This window comes from Salvia miltiorrhiza, chromosome 3 (genome assembly GCF_028751815.1).
Source record: "Salvia miltiorrhiza cultivar Shanhuang (shh) chromosome 3, IMPLAD_Smil_shh, whole genome shotgun sequence".
NCBI lineage: Eukaryota > Viridiplantae > Streptophyta > Magnoliopsida > Lamiales > Lamiaceae > Salvia > Salvia miltiorrhiza.
Genome location: NC_080389.1, coordinates 22032038 through 22051677, shown reverse-complemented (window position 1 = coordinate 22051677; position 19640 = coordinate 22032038). Strand labels below are relative to the sequence as shown.

The following is a 19640-nucleotide window of genomic DNA, read 5'->3' as shown; positions in this document are numbered from 1 at the left end:
ATTTATTCCTCTTATTCAATATTCAATTCCCTACACAATTTAGCAATACTAAAATATTAAACCCAATAAAATATTAAACCTATTTAAAGCCCAAGGACCATTTGTCAAATATATAAATAAGCTCAAAATAATTTAAAGATAATAATTACAAATTTAAAACAATCTAAAATTGAAAACTCATTCGTACCCAACTGAAGCTCATTCCGTCATTCGAAGTACAACCCAGTATAAGCCCATCATACTCGACCCAGCATAAGCCCATGTGAGGCCCGGCCCATTTGAGGCCCAAGCCCACTAGACATGTGGTCCTGAATCGGGCTGGGTTCGATATTTTATAAAAAGCCCGGCCCAGGACCGGCCCATTTCAAATGTGGGCTTGGGCTGGGCTGGGCCTAACTCCTTACGGGCTCAACCGGGCCTGGGCCGGGCCGGGCTGGCCCAGCCCAGTTGACAACTCTACACCTAGTCCCTGTGCTACCAATCGAGTGGTAGGATTGAGCAAGAAAGAAAGCCTCTCAATATGATGGGATGTGTCGTCTTGAACACTGGGCCCACAAGAGATGGGATTTGTTACAGATACCCAAATTTTCTATGCGGATATACTGCCAGGATGCCTATTTTTCTACCAAGGACTCCAGAAGAGTGTAGTAGATATCGAGCCGATCCTTGAGTATCGGTTACCGAAGATGATAAAACGATAAACGATAAGGATGAGAAGGAGCCGAGGAAGGCTAGAGTTGATGAGGATGAGAAGGAGCCGAGGAAGGCTAGAATTGAGAAGGATGAGAAGTAGCCGAGGAGGGCTAGAGTTGATGAGGATGACAAGAGAAGTCGATGTAGACTAGAGCTAAGGATGATCTTGAGAGTATGAGCGGTACACCCTCGTTTTTGATTAGTTTCAATTACTTTGCGATGTATATAACTTACTTAGGAGATATTGGTACTTGAGCTTTTCACATGCTGATAGATAAGCATGTGAATATAGTACCCTACTAATATTAGATAGATGGATGTTCCTAGTGTGCTAAAGTAGCAACTAGATGAGTTAACTAGTAGCAATTACCGTAGGAGGTCCAGACCGAGACATAGTACTATTTATGGTGTTAGCTTAGAAAGGACATCACGATAGATACTATGGTTTTCGTAGGGTTTATATGACCCCTTTATGTAAGCCCTCAAAGGAAAGAGGCATTCTACTAATGGACATATTTGGTGGACCAGAGTGGTCTTTATGTTAGCAATTCGTGAGCGCTTATTGCTTCATAGATGAATGTTGAGGTGACCGTGAGGGTTTCCTTAGAGTTGAGTGAGTGAGTGGAACTTGAGTTTCGAGGACGCTTAGAGTGATGGTTGAGTTGAGGGTTTCAAAGACCCAAAGACGAAGCTTTTAGCTTGCTGTTGCATACATAAGTTTTCTTATGTATAGTATGTTGAGGGTCTCAAGGACCCAGAATTTTCAAGTTCGGGATAGTATTTCCCGTGTGACTGGGGAGTGATTATGTTGGACCTGGCCAGTCCGCGTGATCCAAATCTCAGTAGACGTGTTTTGGGTTTATAAACCCACGCGTTTCAACTTTCGGTTGAAAAAGATCAGATGGGTTCTTACTCTAGGTCATTTTGTTCGACCTGGTAGTTACTTCATTCTACCCTCTGGTCATTCATTTGAGTCTCTTGAGCAAATTTGTTTGCAACAATTTGTTTTGATGTCATTCTAGGGTTGAACCCTTACAACTTTTGAGTTGTCCTAGTAGTTTCTTTTGATGTATAAGACTAGTGAGAGACACGTCAGAAGACTCTGACACCCGAGCAACTGGTAAACTACACTTGAGAACGTTACAAGGCTACTCAGAAGTATGTACCGAGGAGTACCGTAAGCAGTGAGAGGCTGAATATCGAAGTTGGATGTAAGGAAAGAAATCAATTATAGAGTATAACCGAGAATTCTGTGAGCTATTACGTTTCACTCATCAGAAGATGGATACTGACGAGAAGACGTTTGAGTTTTATATGCCGATTTAAGGCAAGACTTAAAGTAGTATTGGCAAGTCAGAGTGCCTTGTCATACACCGAGGCTTTGAATCGAGCCTTGGATATGGAGATTGGCTTTACAGCCAGAGAAAATACTGCAGACACCCACACTGCCGTTGACTCAGATAAAAACACCTAGAGGACAACAGACTGTACCTCAAGGATGTAATGGAAAGAGAAAGTGGGAGGACAAAGCACATGGCAACAAAAAGCCGTGTTAAGGTCAAGTCCATCAACAACAGGGTAAGCAACAATATCCTGGACAGTCATCAGGACAACAGAGGACGTCGCCGTGCGCCAAGTGCAATAAGATGCACTTGGGGGTTTGCAAAGCTGAAATTAATAGTGCGTCAACTGTAGACAAGCTGGTCACTACTCGTCACACTGCTCTGGTAGACAACAAGAAATGGTGGAAGGGAAGCCTAATCAGAATTCGGCTCAACCCGTGAGCCCCATCATGGGATATCCCCAACGATAGCGTCAACCGCAATGTCCACAGAAACAGCAGCAGCAGCAGCAACAACTTCCACAGCCGCCACAACATCAGAGAGCTTTTGCGCTAAATCAGATCGAAGCAGCCCGGGAGAAAAATCAGGGAAACCTGAGAGGTAGGGGCAAGTTATAGGATGTACCAGTGGGGATTCTGTTTGATACAGGAGCCTCGCATTCTTTAATTGTTTGAAGTAGATACCTTCAAACTCGAGCCAAAACGAGCTAGTCCCGAGTTGAGAGTAATCACTCCTGTAGGAAGAGTTACTACAGTTTCTCACGTAATTTCTAACTTGGAGCTTGAGTTAGGATCACTAGAGATGAGAATAAGAACCTTGCACTTAATGCCTATGTGGAACGTAGACATTAGTCTAGGGATGGACTGGTTAGCAGAGAACTTTGCCCCGAGTGATTGTAAGAAGATACAGATAACTTTCCAACCACCTGGGAAGGAACATACATGTTTTTCACGGCATTAATAGAAAGAAGAGAGTTCCAATCTTTCGGCATTTCAAGCGTCGAAGTTGGTAGAGAAGGAAGGAGCACAAGCTTACCTAGCTTACTTGAATGATGAAGGAGAATCAAGTAAAAAACTTAGAGGATGTAGCAGTGGTAAGAGAATATAGAGATGTACTTCCCGAGACCTTACCAGGATTTGCCACCAACAAGACAGTTGGAGGTTACTATCGATCTAGAACATGGATCAGCACCAGTGTCGATGGTACCCTACAGAATGGCACCTAAGGAGCTACAAGAGCTGAAAATTCAGCTACAAGAACTGCTCGAGTTAGATTTTATCAGACCTAGTGTATCCCCGTGGGGAGCACCAGTCCTTTTGTCAAAAAGAAGGATGGCACATTGAGAATGTGCATAGATTACCGAGAGCTGAATAAATTGACACTCAAGAACAAATGTCCTTTACCAAGGATAAATGACTTGTTTGATCAATTAAGAGGAGCGAGCATTTTCTAGAAGGTTGACTCGAGATCAGATTACCACCAGCTGAAATTTTAACAGAAGGATATACCTAAGACAGCTTTTCAAACGAGGTATGAGCACTATGAGTTCATAGTTATACCATTAGGTTTGACAAAGGCACCAGTAGTTTTCATGGATCACCTGAATCAAGTGTTCCATCAATAACTGGAGAAATTTGTCCCAGTTTTCATAGGTGATATTCTCATCTATTCGAAGAATGAGCAAGAGCACCAACAACATGTGAGAGTAGTGTTGGAAACGCTTAGAGCTGAGAAGCTTTTCGCCAAATTCACCAAGGGTGAATTTTGGTTGAACGAAGTAACGTTCCTAGGACATATTGCTTCATCCAAAAGGATTAAGGTTGACCCCGCCAAGGTACAAGCTGTACATGAGTGGAGATCACCAACTACGTCTAACGAGATTCGTAGCTTCTTAGGCTTAGCAGGTTACTATCGGAGGTTTATTAAAGAATTTTCCACGATAGCGAGACCGATGACCCAATTACTTAGAAAAGAAGCTAAGTACAATTGGATAGAGGAGTGTGAAGAGAGTTTTAAGAGCTTAAAGAGGATGACTGCAGCACCAGTGCTGATAGTCCCAGAAACGGATAAAGAGTATACCATCTACGCAGATGCGTTAGAGAATGGGCTAGGATGTGTTTTGATGCAAGAAGGAAGAGTTATAGCCTATGCACCACGACAACTTAGACCCCACGAGATAAATTATCCAACACATGATTTAGAACTTGCAGCCGTTGTGCATGCCCTGAAAATTTGGAGGCATCATCTCTACGGAGTTAGATGTAGAATTTTCACGGACCACAAAAGTCTGAAATACTTTTTCGAGCAGAGAAGGATCTTAACATGAGGCAGAGGAGATGGCTCGAATTAGTAAAGGATGTTGACTACGACATTAATTATCACCCCGATGAGTCCAAGGTAGTAGCCGACACATTGAGCCGAAAGGTCTCGTCAAAGTTAGGATGTCTCCTCACGAGAGAGGATGAGCTTATAAAGGACTTTGACAAGATGAGGATAGAGGTGATAAAACCACCAGGGACAATAGCGAGTATTGTTACGACGATGCCTAGTTTGAAGAAAAAGGAGGAATGAAGTACAAAGGAAAGATGAGACAATGAGCAAGTTACGAGAAAGGATGAGAGCAGGAGATCTCAAGAATTACAAAGAAGCATTAGACAATGCTATCTTGTTTGAGGGAAGAATATGCATTTCCCACGATGATGAACTTAAGAATAAGATCATGAGTGAGACTCATGACACGCCTTACACCGCCCACCCAGGAGGCACAAAGATGTGTCAGGTTTTGAAAAAGAGATTTTTGTGGGACGGAATGAAACGAGACATAGTTTCGTTTGCAGAGCGATGCTTAGCTTGTCAGCAAGTGAAAGCATTACACCAACGACCCTATGGGAAGCTAAACCCACTAGAGATTCCCGAGTAAAAGTAGGATCACATAGCAAGGGGTTTTGATCGACTAACAAAATCTGCACTTTTCATACCGATTCTAATCTCGTATGGATCAAATAAGTTAGTACAATTGTACGTTCGTGAGATTAAGATTTCACGGAGTACCGGTGTAGATCACCTCAGATAGAGATCCAAAATTTTACGCCACGTTTTGGATGAGTTTACAGAGAGAGTTGAGTACAAAGATGAATAGAGTTGGAGTTAAAGGACAGCTTAGACCCAGAGTTATGTGTCCTTATGAGTTTTTGTGAAAGATAGGTCCAATAGCGTACAGGTTGGCATTGCCACCTAGCTTTCGAAACGTACATAACGTGTTTCACGTGTCACATTTGAGAAGATATATTTGAGAAGATATATTTTCGACCCAGACCATGAGGTTTACTAAGAAGAAATGATCTTAGAACCAGACTTGAGTTAAGAAGAGAGAGACCTTAGATGATGCTATATCATAAAAAAATTCGGCAATTGAGAAATAAGTCGATTGCATTGGAAAAGGTCCAATGGAGACATTATAGTTAGAAAGAAGTGGAAAGAGAGCTTGAGGATATGATGTGAGAGAAGTACCCGAAACATTTACAAGAGGTACAAATTTCGGGACGAAATTTATTTTAAGGGGGAGGGTATGTAATACCCGGGCTTTTCATGACGTGTTTGATTGCTTGAGTTTGAGTAATTAAGGTTTAGATCCCTTGTTTAATTGCTTTGTATAGAGATGAGGAGTTATACAAAGTTTTCTTGTTACTCCCTCCGTCCACGAAATAAAGGCCTACATGCCAAAACACGGGTTTTAAGAAAAAGTGTATTTTTATTAGTTGAGTGGAGAAAGGGTCCCACAAAATGTATTGTTTATTGATTGAGTGGAGAAAGGGACCCACAAAGTGTATTATTTATTAGTTGAGTGGAGAAAAAGTGTATTGATTATTGGGACCCACCAATTAAAATATGAATAAAAACTTACCAAAAATAGGTAGGCCTTGTTTTTGTGGACATCCCAAAAAGGCAAGTAGGCCTTTATTTCGTGGACGGAGGGAGTATATTTTTAATTGTTGTGATGTCCTTTTAATGATGATGTGAGAATGATGTGGGATTTTATATCCGTAATTGAGTTAGAGTATTCGAATAATTTGAGATAATTATTTGATTGAGAACGGTGAACTCGGAAGTGAGATCTGAGTCTGTTAAGACGTTTTTGAAGTTTTTGACTTTTTGACGATGAATAGTAAAATACTGCTATTTCATCTTTTTGTCGACTTTCAAAATCTTACGTACACGTCGTCGAGAAATATTCTTAGTTTTTTCGATACGAGTCCAACGACGAAAGTTTTTATTTTTGGACGACGAGTGAATAGTGAATCGGAATTTCTCGATAAACGAACCGAGCTCGTTTATCAGAATTTCGAGAACGAGCTTGAGTATTCTATATTTATATAGAATTACGACTGTAATGAAAGTGAGTAGAGGTTGAGAGGGCGAGTAACGAAGAGTACGGGTAGTTAGTCGTTAAAACGAGACGAGACGAGACGAGACGAAACGAGATATTTAACGGCTAAATATCTAGACCTACCCTAGCCTTGACCACCCCCCAACCGCCCAAGCCTCATTTTCTTTTAAAGTGTCGGCTGTTAGCAGCCAACACCCCTCACTTTTCATTTTAAAATATCTCACACACAACTCACGCATGCTTCATTAAAGCTTGGAGTTGGAGCTTCCAAGCTCCGATTTGAGCACCGAGACGAGCGCCGATCATCTTTTCGATCACATATCTAAGTAGGTAAGATCTCTACCTACGTTTTGATGGTTTTCTTTTCGATTTTCGTCGGCGTCGAAAAACGTCGATTCTCGACTTTATTTTGAAACGACGTCGGATCGTCGTGAGTTTTTAGTATGTTGCTCTTGGGTAGATGTTGAGAATGTTTAATGAAGGAGTTAAGGTTGGTTCGAACCATAGAAAGGGAACCCAAGAGGGCAGCCCGGCTATGTTCTTTGTCGTCGTCACTTGTTCTTTGATTTTTGTTAATCGATGTAACTTGTGTTTGTGTTTTAGGAGCATGCTAGGTTTGTTTTTTGTTTATCATTGTTTTTACCAAGCATGATAGATTGTAGGTTGTACAAATGGCTGTACTGTGCGTGAAACTTAGAAATGCATAATAGGGTTTTCTTGAGTTTTGTGTTCTAAGTTAAAGTTGAGCATGATAGGTTAGGTTTAAAGTTTTGAGGAGTGTTAGATCGAGAGAGAGCATGTTTGAGTGTTGTTATTGTTGAGTCTGTTGCGTGAACTCCAGCTCTGCCGAGCATAGTCAGCTCTGGCAGTTGATGTGCTGTTGAGTTCAGCTCTGGCAAGTCCGCTCTGGCCTTGAAAAGTCAGCTATGGCGAGTCAGCTCTGGATGTTGAGTCATCTCTAGCAAGTCAGCTCTGGAGGTTAGCTCTGGAAGTTAGCTCTGGAGGACTTCGCTGCTCTGGCACCCTGTTGATTTCTCTGGCTGGCGATTTCTCTGGCAGGCGATTTCTCTGGCAGGCGATTTCTCTGGCGGGCAATTTCTCTGGCAGACGATTTCTCTGGCAGGTGATTTCTCTGGCGGGCGATTTATCTGGCTGGCGAGTTCAGCTCTGGCTGTGAGTCAGCTCTGCCGAGTCAGCTCTGACTGCCAAGTCAGCGCTGAAAGGGCAGTTGAGTTAAGTGTTAAGTTTTATTTCCCTATTTGAGCTTAAGAATAGGAAGTTAGTTTTCTGTTTAATGATTCTTCTTCTTATCGATTCTTCATAACAATGAAGGTTCGTTTGGAAGTGACGACTTGAGAGAGAGAGTGACGTTACGTGTTTGCATAGACGCAACGAGGTGGGCTTTTCTACGTTAAAATCAAGATGTTTATGCGTTTGATATTGATGTATGATGTATTGATGTATGATGTATGATGTATGACTAATTGGATGTTAATTGCATTGATGTTTTATTTTCCTTTCAAAGCATGAACTGAAAATAAATTTTGAAGTTATTGTATTGCCAAATATTGGAGATTTTAGTATGTTATCTATCTGTATGAGAAATGATATCGGTTCTACGCGAGGTAGAATTAGTGTACACAGTGATCATGAGTCAGCTTCCAGGTTGGCCGATCACAGTGCTGCAGAGGGAGGCCTCCATCTCAGTACATGAGTTAACAGATACGATACTTACTTGACGAGAAAAGTCTGCGCAGACAACTTTGAGAAATGAAAATGAGTTTAGCGAACATAAGGCCTTTTAGATAAATCCCTTATGTTTTGCATATGAAATGGCAATGATAATATGTATGATGTTATATGCATGAAGTGTTTGGCATGTGTTCACTGAGTACTTTTGTACTCAGCCCTGCATATCTTTTTCAAAAATGTGCAGGTTGAGCCGGTGTGATGACGGTGCTGCATTGAGCGGAGTCACAGAGTTGTTAATAAATATGTAACCTGACTAGAATATGTCTTCATACATATGTCTAGCTACATTTCCGCTACAGAATACTTTTAGTATTGATATGTCATACTATAAGTTTTAGAGGATGTTTCCGTCGATGTATTAACTTGATTAATGTCTTATTAAGTTTTATGTCTTCCTTCTTTAATGCTTTAATTGAGTTTTACGTTGTCTTTCATTAGACTGTTTTATTAAGCATTAATGAGTAAAAAAAAAGACGAGTTTTATTAAGATGAGTAAGTTTTACGGTTATAAATGACGCCCCTTTCTTCCCCATCTTCTTTAACCCCATCCCTAGTCGTGGATCACTCGGCCTAGCTATCCCTAGCTAGGGCGGGCTGCGACATGTGACTTAACTGATAACTTCTTACTGAAGAGTCTTTCAGTATCAGTCGTCAACCCTATTTTGGTCAAAACTCTTTTCAGTAAACAGGTGTCTGAGTTTGTGTTTGTAGTTTCGCTTTTGATCTCTGTTTTGAGACCTTGATTTTGAAAAATAGCCTATAGGTGTATTTCCCCCCCCCCCCATACACCTATTCGAGACCCTCCGGACCTAACAGTCGGTAACATTCTGGGCACGGCCAAGTTACAAGCAGTACATGGGCTTAACTTTGGAGAAATGTTTGTCCACAAAGTGTGACAAATACAAGAGGTGGTAATATGCCCTAGGCATGCCTATGACCATTTGGGTCTGCTATGCCATAATGCGTTCTGGGCATATCCGCACAACTACAGCTTGATACGGGGAATCTACCAGGATAGGAGGAGGGGTGTACACCTCCACCCAACATGAAAGGCGTGGATGAGGGCTAGGTAGGCTCGTGCACGTGACACTGTGACAATGGGGGCACAACCTGTTGATCAACGGCCCATAACCAAAGACATGAAGGCACAATGAAAACCCTTGTATCGATGACCGAATGAATAACCCAATACCATACTTAGACTATGCCCAGACCAGGTTTCCTTTATTACTGATATTTTCCGTATTTTATTTTCAGTTGTTACATATTGCCCAGAGTATATTTAAATTATGTTTTGGCCAAAGATTAGCAAGTGACACCTTTTCCCAGAGAGGGCAGCCCTATATCAACTATGACACTGAGTACCGAGATACACCTATTCCCTGTGGGTTTGTAATACCCCGGATTTTTGATCCTATGATTCATAATATCTTATTGATATTATTAAGATATGATAGGTCCCTAATTCCCGGTTAACAAGAATAATTATCTTCGCGATAATTTAATGAGTCTTGATGCCTAGGCTTTCTCTTAAGAAAAAAAATGAAAAATAGATTTTTTTTTGTGTGATATTGATTTAAATCAATATGTATATATATGCATACCTTTTCATTTCAAAGTATGAAAAGAAAAGTGCATATTTGTTTTAATACGTGTTTGTTTTTAAAAAGGGTTGAGCGAAAATAGGTTCGTAGAAAGGGCCGAAGGGTGGGCCGATTTTTGGACAAGCCTTGGGCCTATTTTAGGCCATATTATTTAGTTAAATACCAGCCCAATTTTGAAGTCCAAGCCCACATGTGATTAGCCATCTTTATTTTATTATTTTTGCCAACATAATGATTAAAGGTGTATGGGAACTAGTAGAATGTGACCTCCAATGCATACATACATTGGTGGAAGCCACCCCCTCCTGTACCCTAACCTAAATTTCGTGCCCCAATACTCTCTAAAGACAAAAGTTGGCTGATAACTCTTCTCATTCACTCCATTTCACTCCAACAAAAATGCCAAGGCAAGAAAAGCTCTCACTCTCTCCTCTCCTCTCCATTTTCATCCCTCCTCTCTTCCCCCACTCTCACAAATTTTCTCCCACTATTATCACACTTCATAGAAGACCTTGAACCCCAAGAGAAGTATCAAAGCAAGGGATAGCATGGGAAACTCAGGGCGTAAAGTTAGAGAGAAGATTGTGCTTCGAGGGTGAGTTTTCTTTGGTTTTCCTCAAACTGAAAATGCTTTAAGACTATGGATTTTTACACATATGTGTGCTATATTGTGTGAAGATATATTTTATGATTTTGGATGTTGATTTTGATAAAGTTTTATGGGTGAAAAATCGTGCATGAGGTAAAGCTGCGAATCGGCCATAAGTACAGTGCTCTGCCAGTATTTTACTAGGCGAATCCAGCCATCCCAACGGTGCCCAAATATTCCCAAATTATTTTTTTATCATCTTTCATATGTTTTCTATACAATGGTAAAATTTCAGAATTGTTGGAGCTCTTATGATATATTTCTGAATTTTTAAACATCACTGCCCGTCTGGAATGCATTTCTGGTAAACACTCTTTGGGAGGCCATAAGAAAAGTTTCAATTGGTGAAAACCTTTGAAACTCGAATATGTCACTCTAAACTCCTGTATCTTTCTTTTGGCACCGGCCTCATCATTTTCGAGTAAGGGAAACAACCGGTATAAATTCTTGAAATCTAGTTCTTATTCCTTGTATCCTCCAGTAGGTTTTACAAACCTACGACTTTGAGGTGGCAAAGACCAACATAAACTTTTGATTCTCAAGCCTATTTTTATACTGAATATGAAATGACATGTTGGGAACTTATTTGTTCATTTTTAGAATTTTTGGTGTAGTCTAAAGTGATTTTTGCAATTTATGTTTTGAATCTGCCCTTTTTTGTGCACTGAAATTTAGACATTCATATCTCCTAAACCATGAACCTTTTGGGGTAAATTCATCTAGAGAGTGTTACACTCTCTCCCTAGTTTTCGGATTGACATTTGGTGTTCCCAATGGACTTTTGTAAAGGGAGATATTAATTTTTAACGTATGCCCACTGACTTGGTTCTAATCTGGAAATAAAAAATTTTCAGATTTTTGCTTGTTAAATACCCATCTTTGATAGGGCATATCTTGCTCGTTTGAACTCTGTTTCATTCGATTCAAATTGGGGAATGATCCTTGAAATGCCTAGTTTCCAGAATATCCTTTAGAGCCTCATTTGGAGATCCGAGGCAGATTTGGTGTCTATTGCAAAACAGCCCCTTAAGAGCTTAAGTTGTTGAATTATTTTCTAAATATGAAAGTTGATTTTAAAGGATGTTTCATGAAGATTAACTATATGTGCATGACGAGTTTGAGCCATGTTTTGTGCAAAGTTTTCATGAAAATGAGTGAGTTAACCTAGATAAGGCGTCAAGATAAGCTAATGTATGTAAAATGCATAATCCTTAGTTTGATTATGTGTTGTAAGTCCGGGAATAGATTGACCTAGAGACCCTAAGTAGACAACGGTTTTCGTTATCCATGATATGTGCTAAGTGTTAAGAACTCGCCTTGTAGGAATTGGTCCGCAGGACGGTGCCACAGCTTAAGATCACCTCTCTCTTCCACACCGAAGATCAGATAGGTTATATTTGCAAAAGTATGTTGGGTTAGTAAGCTCTCTCTTTAAATACAAGCAAATATGTTCAAATTGTGAATGCATGTAAAATATTTTGTTTGGTTGTTACGAGTTATAAATCGAGGGTACCCGCAAGGGTAGGGTCCTGATAAATCGGGAGAACCGCAGACGGGGTCCCGGGTTATGATCGGCTTTGTCCCGCAAATAGGTTAGGTTCAGAGTAGTTTACACGAGAAATATGGGCCTAGGTTTGGGGATTGATTCGGCTGAGTCTCATCAAACCTAGCACCATGCAGGTAACACCAAACAAGGAAAAAATGCGCGTGGTATTTAGCTTCAGCTAAATGTTTTTATATTGGAATTTATAGTAACTATTTTATAAAGGGTTGCTATACATTCTTGCATACATGCATTTCACTGAAAAATACAAATTTCTTTAAACAACTTTAAAGAAAAAGGGGCATTAACTTCATTGAGTGCATTAGTACTCAGCCCAAAGTTATTAAATCCTTTCAGGTTATTGGAGCCGGGCGCAGTGGAGGCTAGGTGGTTGTGGAGTAATCAAGAGGGTCCCTTAAGGAAATTTACTTTCTCATAGCTTCGATCACAAACACGTCATTTTGTTGGTTATGCCCTGCGTGGCATTTATGAACTTATTTTCTGTTTTCCCATGAACACCTGAACAATTGAGTTGCTTGCGGGCACTCGAAAACCTTGATATCGAACTCCCCAGACTTGATTGGAGTCCTCATACTTCGTGTCAAGTCGGGTTTCCTTTGAGCAGAACGATTATATATTAGGTTAAATAAATTCTGCTAATTAACCGAGTTTCTCTACCAAAATAATTAGGTTATTCATTTCCAATAAATAACCTTGATAATCACCCTGAGTTCAGCGTGGCTGGCCCCTAGATAAGTCGGGCTGTCACAGGGTTCGACCATATACTTGCCATTAACTGACCTTGATTGCAAGGCATAGAAAATTACAAATATCATTTGCCCGAAGTCTTAACGATGGGCTTCGGCAAGCCCCTACCATGTCCAGAGTTTTCTTGCTTATGTCCTCTACCAAGAATTCCACGCCACATGTCACGGACTCGTGCCTCTCCACCTAAAAGGTAACAACATGAAAAACAAAAATCAAAACTAACTAAATGCAAAACTCAAAATTGAAGGGAATTAAAGGAAAAAGTCTTGAAGTCTTACCGATAGTAAAAGGCAAGCAGTATCAACGCTGAGTTTGTCAGCATCCTCACCCTACATTTTTGCCACATCAGCCTCGTGGCCCCAGCTCATGAACAGTTGGTAGAGTTCTGGCTCGAATAGGTTCAGAATAGGGCAAGATGTCTCGCCAACGGTCTTCTCAGATGCCGGTGTCCTCCAAGCAGATAGGGAGGAGCCTCGAAGCTAATATCGCTTCAATCTCTTCGCACGGGCAAAAGTATCCAAAACTTTCTCATATTTTCTCTTGGAGGAGAGAGGATCAATTTCCACCACATTCTGCTTATTGGGTTCATCCCAGAGCTGAAAGGCATTGCCCCCTTCAGAAGTCAGCGATTGAAACAGTAAGGTATTCCCGACCCCACTCAAAGACCTGCGAGTTGCATCCTGCCACCGGGAGAAGATGTAGCGACCCGCTCTTTTATCAGTATTTAATTTCAGTTTTGCATGTTTATTTATCTATCTGCCAGTACATGAAGCACTTTATGTTTTCAACTATGTTCTGAATTCACTACTACAAAAGTTTACATACATAACAGTGCATAGATAACGATTTTTTTCAAAAACCGTTATGTATGAGCGCACTTTTAGGAATAGATAACGGTTTTGGAAAAATCCGTTATCTATGTAGTGTTGTCTATATGCATAGATAACGGTTTTTGAAAAACCGTTATGTTTTTGCGTTATCTATTAGTTGCATACATAACGGTATTACAAAACCGTTAAGCCACTGTTATCTATGACCATCTTTTATAACGGTTTATTCATAACGTTAAAGAACCGTTATGTATAAGAGTCATTTACAACGGTTTTGGAACCGTTATGTTTGAGCGTATCAAAAAATCGTTATGTATAATTTTTTTTAATTTTTTTAATTATTTTTTTTTTAATTTTTTTAAAACTTATATTATATTATATCATTTGAAACTTTCTCTCAAATCCCTCCAAGATCGAGCTCCCCTAAAAATTTACACAAAGAACATTCTCTCCCCCTTATCTTTCAAGCTGAGCGGACCAGCTAGGGCTCTGCCGCCGCGGCCGCCGAAGTTTCGGCGAGGAGCACCGGCCTCGCCCACCTTATCTCTCATTCTTTTGACTCAATTCGGGCATTCACAAACTCACACCACCGCCCAATTTCTCAATCTCCGGCGAACGGCAGTGAGGCCGCCGCCACTCTCCCTCAAAATCTCACTTAACCACCGCCTCAATTTGAAAAGGTTCCAGCCGCCACCACCGCCTGTATCTCAAGAGGCGGCGCCGCTCTCTCCTCTAAACCCTAGATCCCTAATTCCTCCGTCTGAAACCCTAGGGCCCCAGATCTAGACTCCACCCTCTCCGGCCTCTGGCATCAATAGCAGCTCCTCGCCGCCGTGCCTGGACTTCCTTGATCCCGAGTCAGACGGCGGCTAATGGTCACCGCCGTATCCAATATCACAGAAACGTATAGTACCTGCCCATATTGAGCAACCTGACTGTGCAATTGATGTAAGTTTCTTAGTTCATTTACTTCTAAATGATTGCTGTGTTAAGCTTTGGATTTTTATACTGTATACAGCATTAATGGCTTGTGTAGGTATTAGGTTGATTAATGGTCATGAGGACTTTTTTTGAGTGAGAAGACATAATTGCTATTCTGCTAATACTCATGACTATATCATGTGCATTAACACCTATATTTTTAACCTTTTTCAGGGAATTCCTAAAATTGAGCCCAATAGTGATCTGCAACATGTTGTGGAGGTAGTCACTGTTCTCTGAGGTTATGTGCACTTTTTATAGTCTGACCTTTAATTTTTGGTGAACTGGATATGACTGGATGAAATTACTTTTCATGATATAATTTTTTATTCCAAGACTCCAGAGCAAATTGAGAGAATGAGAGAAACTTGCCGGGTAAGCCTCTTTATTGTTCTGTTCTTAATGAAGAAAATTATGCATACATGTTTGTCTGAAAATACGGGAGTTGGAGGAGAAACACACACCATAGACACACTACACACTACTACAAATTCTCTCATACTCTACAGTTTTTAACTGTAGAGTATGAACATTCCCCAGTGTAGAGAATAGGTATGTAGAGAAAGCCCCCTCCTTTTCTCTACGGTCGTAAAACCGTAGTCTATAGCTATCTTAGACTACGTAGTTGCACGCACATAGTCTACAGTTTTCAACCGTAGTCTATTGTGCTCAATAGACTACAGTGCTCCATTGTAGTCCATTTCTTCCAAACTGTAGTGTATTTATACTTTTGTCTACGTTTTTAATAGATAATCGTAGTCTGTGTTTTTAAAATACTACACTTATGTTGTTATAGACTACAGTTTAACGGTGTAGTCCTTATGAAATATAGACTACAATTTTAACACCGTAGTTTTTGCCTATTACTGTGGTTTTATAACCGTAGTAACATATTGTTGTTCACTTATTTTAAAATCCTAGAATCCAAACGAAATTAAAATAAAATATATTTTATTTGCATTCAAAATCAAAATATTTCATCCAACAATCTTGTAGCAAGTATTAATACAAATGTCATACCCAAAATTCGATTCAAAATTTACAGTATAAAATATCGACATATTGCATAGCTAAAATAAAAATCTATCATATTATATTTGTTCCAGCAACAGGCTTGCCCACTCAACACGAACATCAGCAATATCCTTTCGGTCATAAGTTTGATTATCCTGCATATTAAGAATTAAAAATTTAGCTATTAACACTATTTTATATAAACAAAAAATTAACTTAAATTTGAATAAGTGAGATAAAAGATAAAATTTCTTTCAAGAAAACGTGGAGATTTGGAACCACTCCCTATAGTATTTTCAATAAATATTTACCAGTAGATGAAGAAGAATCTAGACGTCACTCCCTAGATATCTGTTGGCATCCCTGAATAAGCTAAGATTGAGAATCACATAAAGATTAATTTGTAAAAGCAACATCATACACTTCCAATCATAAAATGTTAATACTTTGCACAGGAAAAAACATAAATGAAAAAAACAGCTCAAGAGGAGTAAATCACTGACATTACTTGTATAAGAAATCAATTCTGTAACAAGGCCACTCATTTTCTTTTGAATGAACGAAACTTAATCTTTACTATAGGCTCACTAGAAAGAATCTAAAATTTAAAATATACATAAAGGAAAAACTCAATTGGATCTTGCAGATAAACCAGAAGTACTGTCTTAAACGAAGTATGTAATTATCTCATGTAGAATCAAGGCAAATGATAATACATCTACTTTCATTTCGTAATATATGCTATTCACAAATACATCATAAAATCTAATGGAGTCTTAACAAGGCCCAAGCAGAGCAGCATGAGGCAAAACTTAATTTATTACTACAACCTTCATATATCTCTACAATTAACTAAAAAAAGCTCAAGTTTTTAATGAAATATTGAAATGTGGCAGAGAGTTTCTGTTTGTAAATTTATATACTAGATTATTGCATTATAACCTCACAATGACATAAATCACCTACACCTTTGAAGTACTAGGTGGAGAAATAATCTTTTCAAGTGCATAAGGAATTGTCATCTCAATTATAGGTCTTCGAGAAGGTATCATATTTACAGAATCCAAACAAGCAGATTCAATCTCCTCCATACTAATTAAATCTTAAACTAGAAACTCAGAATCGAAATGTAGCAAAATTGCAGCAGCATTAGCACTTCACAATCTTCAATTCATATCACAGACACAAATATCACAAACTCTAATACATTATCAAACTTGAAAAATCTTTCTATCACAGAAATCACATTCTAAATCTACAGGTATCAAAACTCGAAACTAACCTCAGTATCATTCTCCAACTGTTGGAACTGAGCAACACGGCGGCGTGGTGACAGCGGCGAATGGGAAATGAGAGAAAACGAGTCTGACCAACACGGCGACGTCGCGGCGGCGCGGGGACTGAACTGGCATTGTGGGTGTGCCAAGCAGAGGGTGACTGTTATGCCGACCGAGCAGGGGTGGCAACGACGCGGCATGGTGACGGCAGCACGGTAACCGACGCGATGATAAAGGCGTGAGAGAGGGCGTGTGTGAGAAAGCAACAGCGGTTTTCAGGGTTAAAGACGACGAGGGCTACGGTAGTGGGTGTTTGATCTTAAATTTGATTAAATGCCATTGGCTGGAGTGATAGAGTCCTTCAATGTCTCTAATAAGTCATGGTACGATTCTCATTACCTACATAACTTAAATTATTTATTTTTTAAATATTTACATGTAATATAATTTAGGTTTTTAATATTAAAATAATTTTAATAAAAAAATATTAAAATAATTTTAAATAAAAATAATATTTTACATTGTAAATTATTTCTTATTTAAAAAATATATTTTAATTATTTACAAAATTTATTATAATTCTTATTTAAATAAATTAGATAAAAATCATTGTACTATATAATTTCTGCTCATTTTATAATTTATAACATATAAATTCATTTTTATTAAATATTTAAACGATCAATAAAAATTATTATAATATAAATTCACTCTTTAATTGTTAAACTATAAAAATTCATTTAATTTTTAAATATTTCAATCAATAATATTAATAAAAGAATATTTAAAATAACATATTAAAAAACTTTTCTATAATATTTTTACAAATTATTTGATTTAAAATCTTAAGATTAGAAATAGTGTTTTAATTATTTTTACTATATAAAGTTATAATATTATTTACTTTTATGTAAAATTCTTTAATTTTATTTATTTAAATTATAAATCATTGTTTAAAATAAAAATATTAGTCATTTTCAGTTTTTTAAATAATAAGGTTTTTTGGTTTGTTTTTTTGTAATTAAAACATTCTTATATTTATTTATTAAATACTAAATTAAAACAATTCATTTCATTTTGGATATTTAAATTAATAATATTAGTAAAAAATGTATTATTTAAAAGTATAATATTATAAATTTTTCTTTAATATTTTTCAAGTTTCAAACAACCTATTATACACTACAATTTTATAAGCAATTGTAGACAAAAGTGAAGATTCATATCATATACTACGCTCTAGAAAACTAATGTAGTCAAAACTTCATACACAACAAAGACATACACTACGGTAGTTCATAAACTGTAGAGACAAACTTCAAAAACACGCTCATACACTACGGTAGCTCATAAACTGTAGAAAGAAACTTCAAAAACACGCTCATACACTACAGTTTTATGGGAACTGTCGTAATAGACTACTATAGACTACGATTGGGACTACATTTTGTTCGCCAGTGTAGTCTAAAATTAAAAAATGACGCTCATACACTACAGTTCACCAAAAAAAACGTAGTCTATACAAATACACTACGTTTTTCCTATAAAACCGTAGTTATAGGGGTGTAGAGATAGCCTAAATTTGTAGTAGTGACATCACTAAAGTTAGGAGAAAGCTGCTAAAAGGAGACATTTTCCCTACATGTGCTACATGTTCATCTGACTGAAAATTCAGAAAAAACATTCTTGCTTGGAATGTGTAGCTGAAACAACATTAGATGGCATCTTGTCTTCTGGAGATTCAGATTATCATTATTTTATACATTCAGTACAATATATTTTCAGCAATTGATTCTAGTTTTGACTTACTCCTAAGCATTTTCTTACCTCCAGATTGCAAGAGAAGTTTTGGATGCTGCTGCTCGGATTGTAAGACCTGGAATTACTACTGATGAAATTGATGCTGTTGTTCATGAAGCAACTATTGCTGCTGGTATGATCTACATACCTCACATTTCACACTGTATCTAGAGAATTTTGTTGTTGTTTTATGTGGTAGAATGATGTTTCTGTGTTCACTTTATTTTTTCCTGCAGGAGGATATCCATCTCCTTTAAATTATCATTTCTTTCCAAAGTCTTGCTGCACGTAGGTATTTCTTACTTTGAATTTTCTCTCTATGTTATTCACATTGCAGTCCCTGAATACATAAAATATGAACTCTTAATTCTCTCAGGTCAGTAAATGAAGTTATCTGCCATGGGATTCCTGATGCAAGGTATGTTGTGAACTCAAGCAAGAAATATATGTACAATAGCTGCTAATGTGTAGCACATACTTTTGTATAGCCATTGAAATCCATTTCTTATATGATCATCCATTCATCCTACTAGCCATAAATCCGGTGTCTGATGGACTTCTAGTGACTTGGGTCTTCCATAATGTTATTTAGATGGACTCTGGAAACAGAGAGGCCTGCATAATTCTATCATGGTTTTAACTTTACACAGATGGAGATGCTATTTTGCTCGACAGTTGTTGGTTTGCCTTTCCTATTGGAATAAATTGAGCATAATGCATATTATCAAGGTGGAGTTTCTTTACTTTCACGGCGTATGTACTTACTCGATCCAATTTGTGCAGCATCCTTATGTGTACGGTGTGCTTGTGTTTGAAGCAATGGCTACATTTATTGGCCAAGTCTCTATTTTATCACTCATTGCCCTTTTTGGGGCGGCCACCACTGCTATGGTACCTTCACATCTACTTCACACAAAGCTATTAAGGGTGGATATGATGATGGACTAAGCATGAATATTTTGATACAACTCTTAAGTTAATTGTTATATTCGTCTCCTG

The 19640-nt window shown here is 38.4% G+C and overlaps 1 protein-coding gene and 1 long non-coding RNA gene across 2 annotated transcripts; one reads left to right on the top strand and one right to left on the bottom strand.

Annotated features, from left to right (window-relative positions):
- Window positions 1–3145: 3145 nt before the first annotated feature.
- Window positions 3146–19139, top strand: LOC131018528 (methionine aminopeptidase 1A-like). Its single transcript, XM_057947247.1, has 8 exons — window positions 3146–3325; window positions 3712–3870; window positions 14446–14517; window positions 14725–14775; window positions 14887–14925; window positions 18675–18774; window positions 18878–18929; window positions 19018–19139. The coding sequence occupies exons 1-8, from the start codon at window positions 3146–3148 to the stop codon at window positions 19103–19105; spliced, it is 741 nt and encodes a 246-aa protein (XP_057803230.1). The 3' UTR covers window positions 19106–19139.
- Window positions 15513–17165, bottom strand: LOC131015614 (uncharacterized). The gene is made up of 3 exons (XR_009098596.1): window positions 16847–17165; window positions 15876–15927; window positions 15513–15719 (listed from the first exon to the last, which is right to left on the bottom strand). It is a non-coding gene; the product is annotated as an uncharacterized LOC131015614 (long non-coding RNA).
- Window positions 19140–19640: the final 501 nt, after the last annotated feature.

Coding starts and splice junctions, on each gene's coding strand:
- LOC131018528 (XM_057947247.1), top strand. CDS start 3,146: ATGTACTTCCCGAGACCTTACCAGGATTTGCCACCAACAAGACAGTTG. Junction 3,871..14,445: donor TTAAGGTTGACCCCGCCAAG/GTACAAGCTGTA, acceptor GGCGGCTAATGG/TCACCGCCGTATCCAATATC. Junction 14,776..14,886: donor TGCAACATGTTGTGGAGGTA/GTCACTGTTCTC, acceptor TTTTATTCCAAG/ACTCCAGAGCAAATTGAGAG.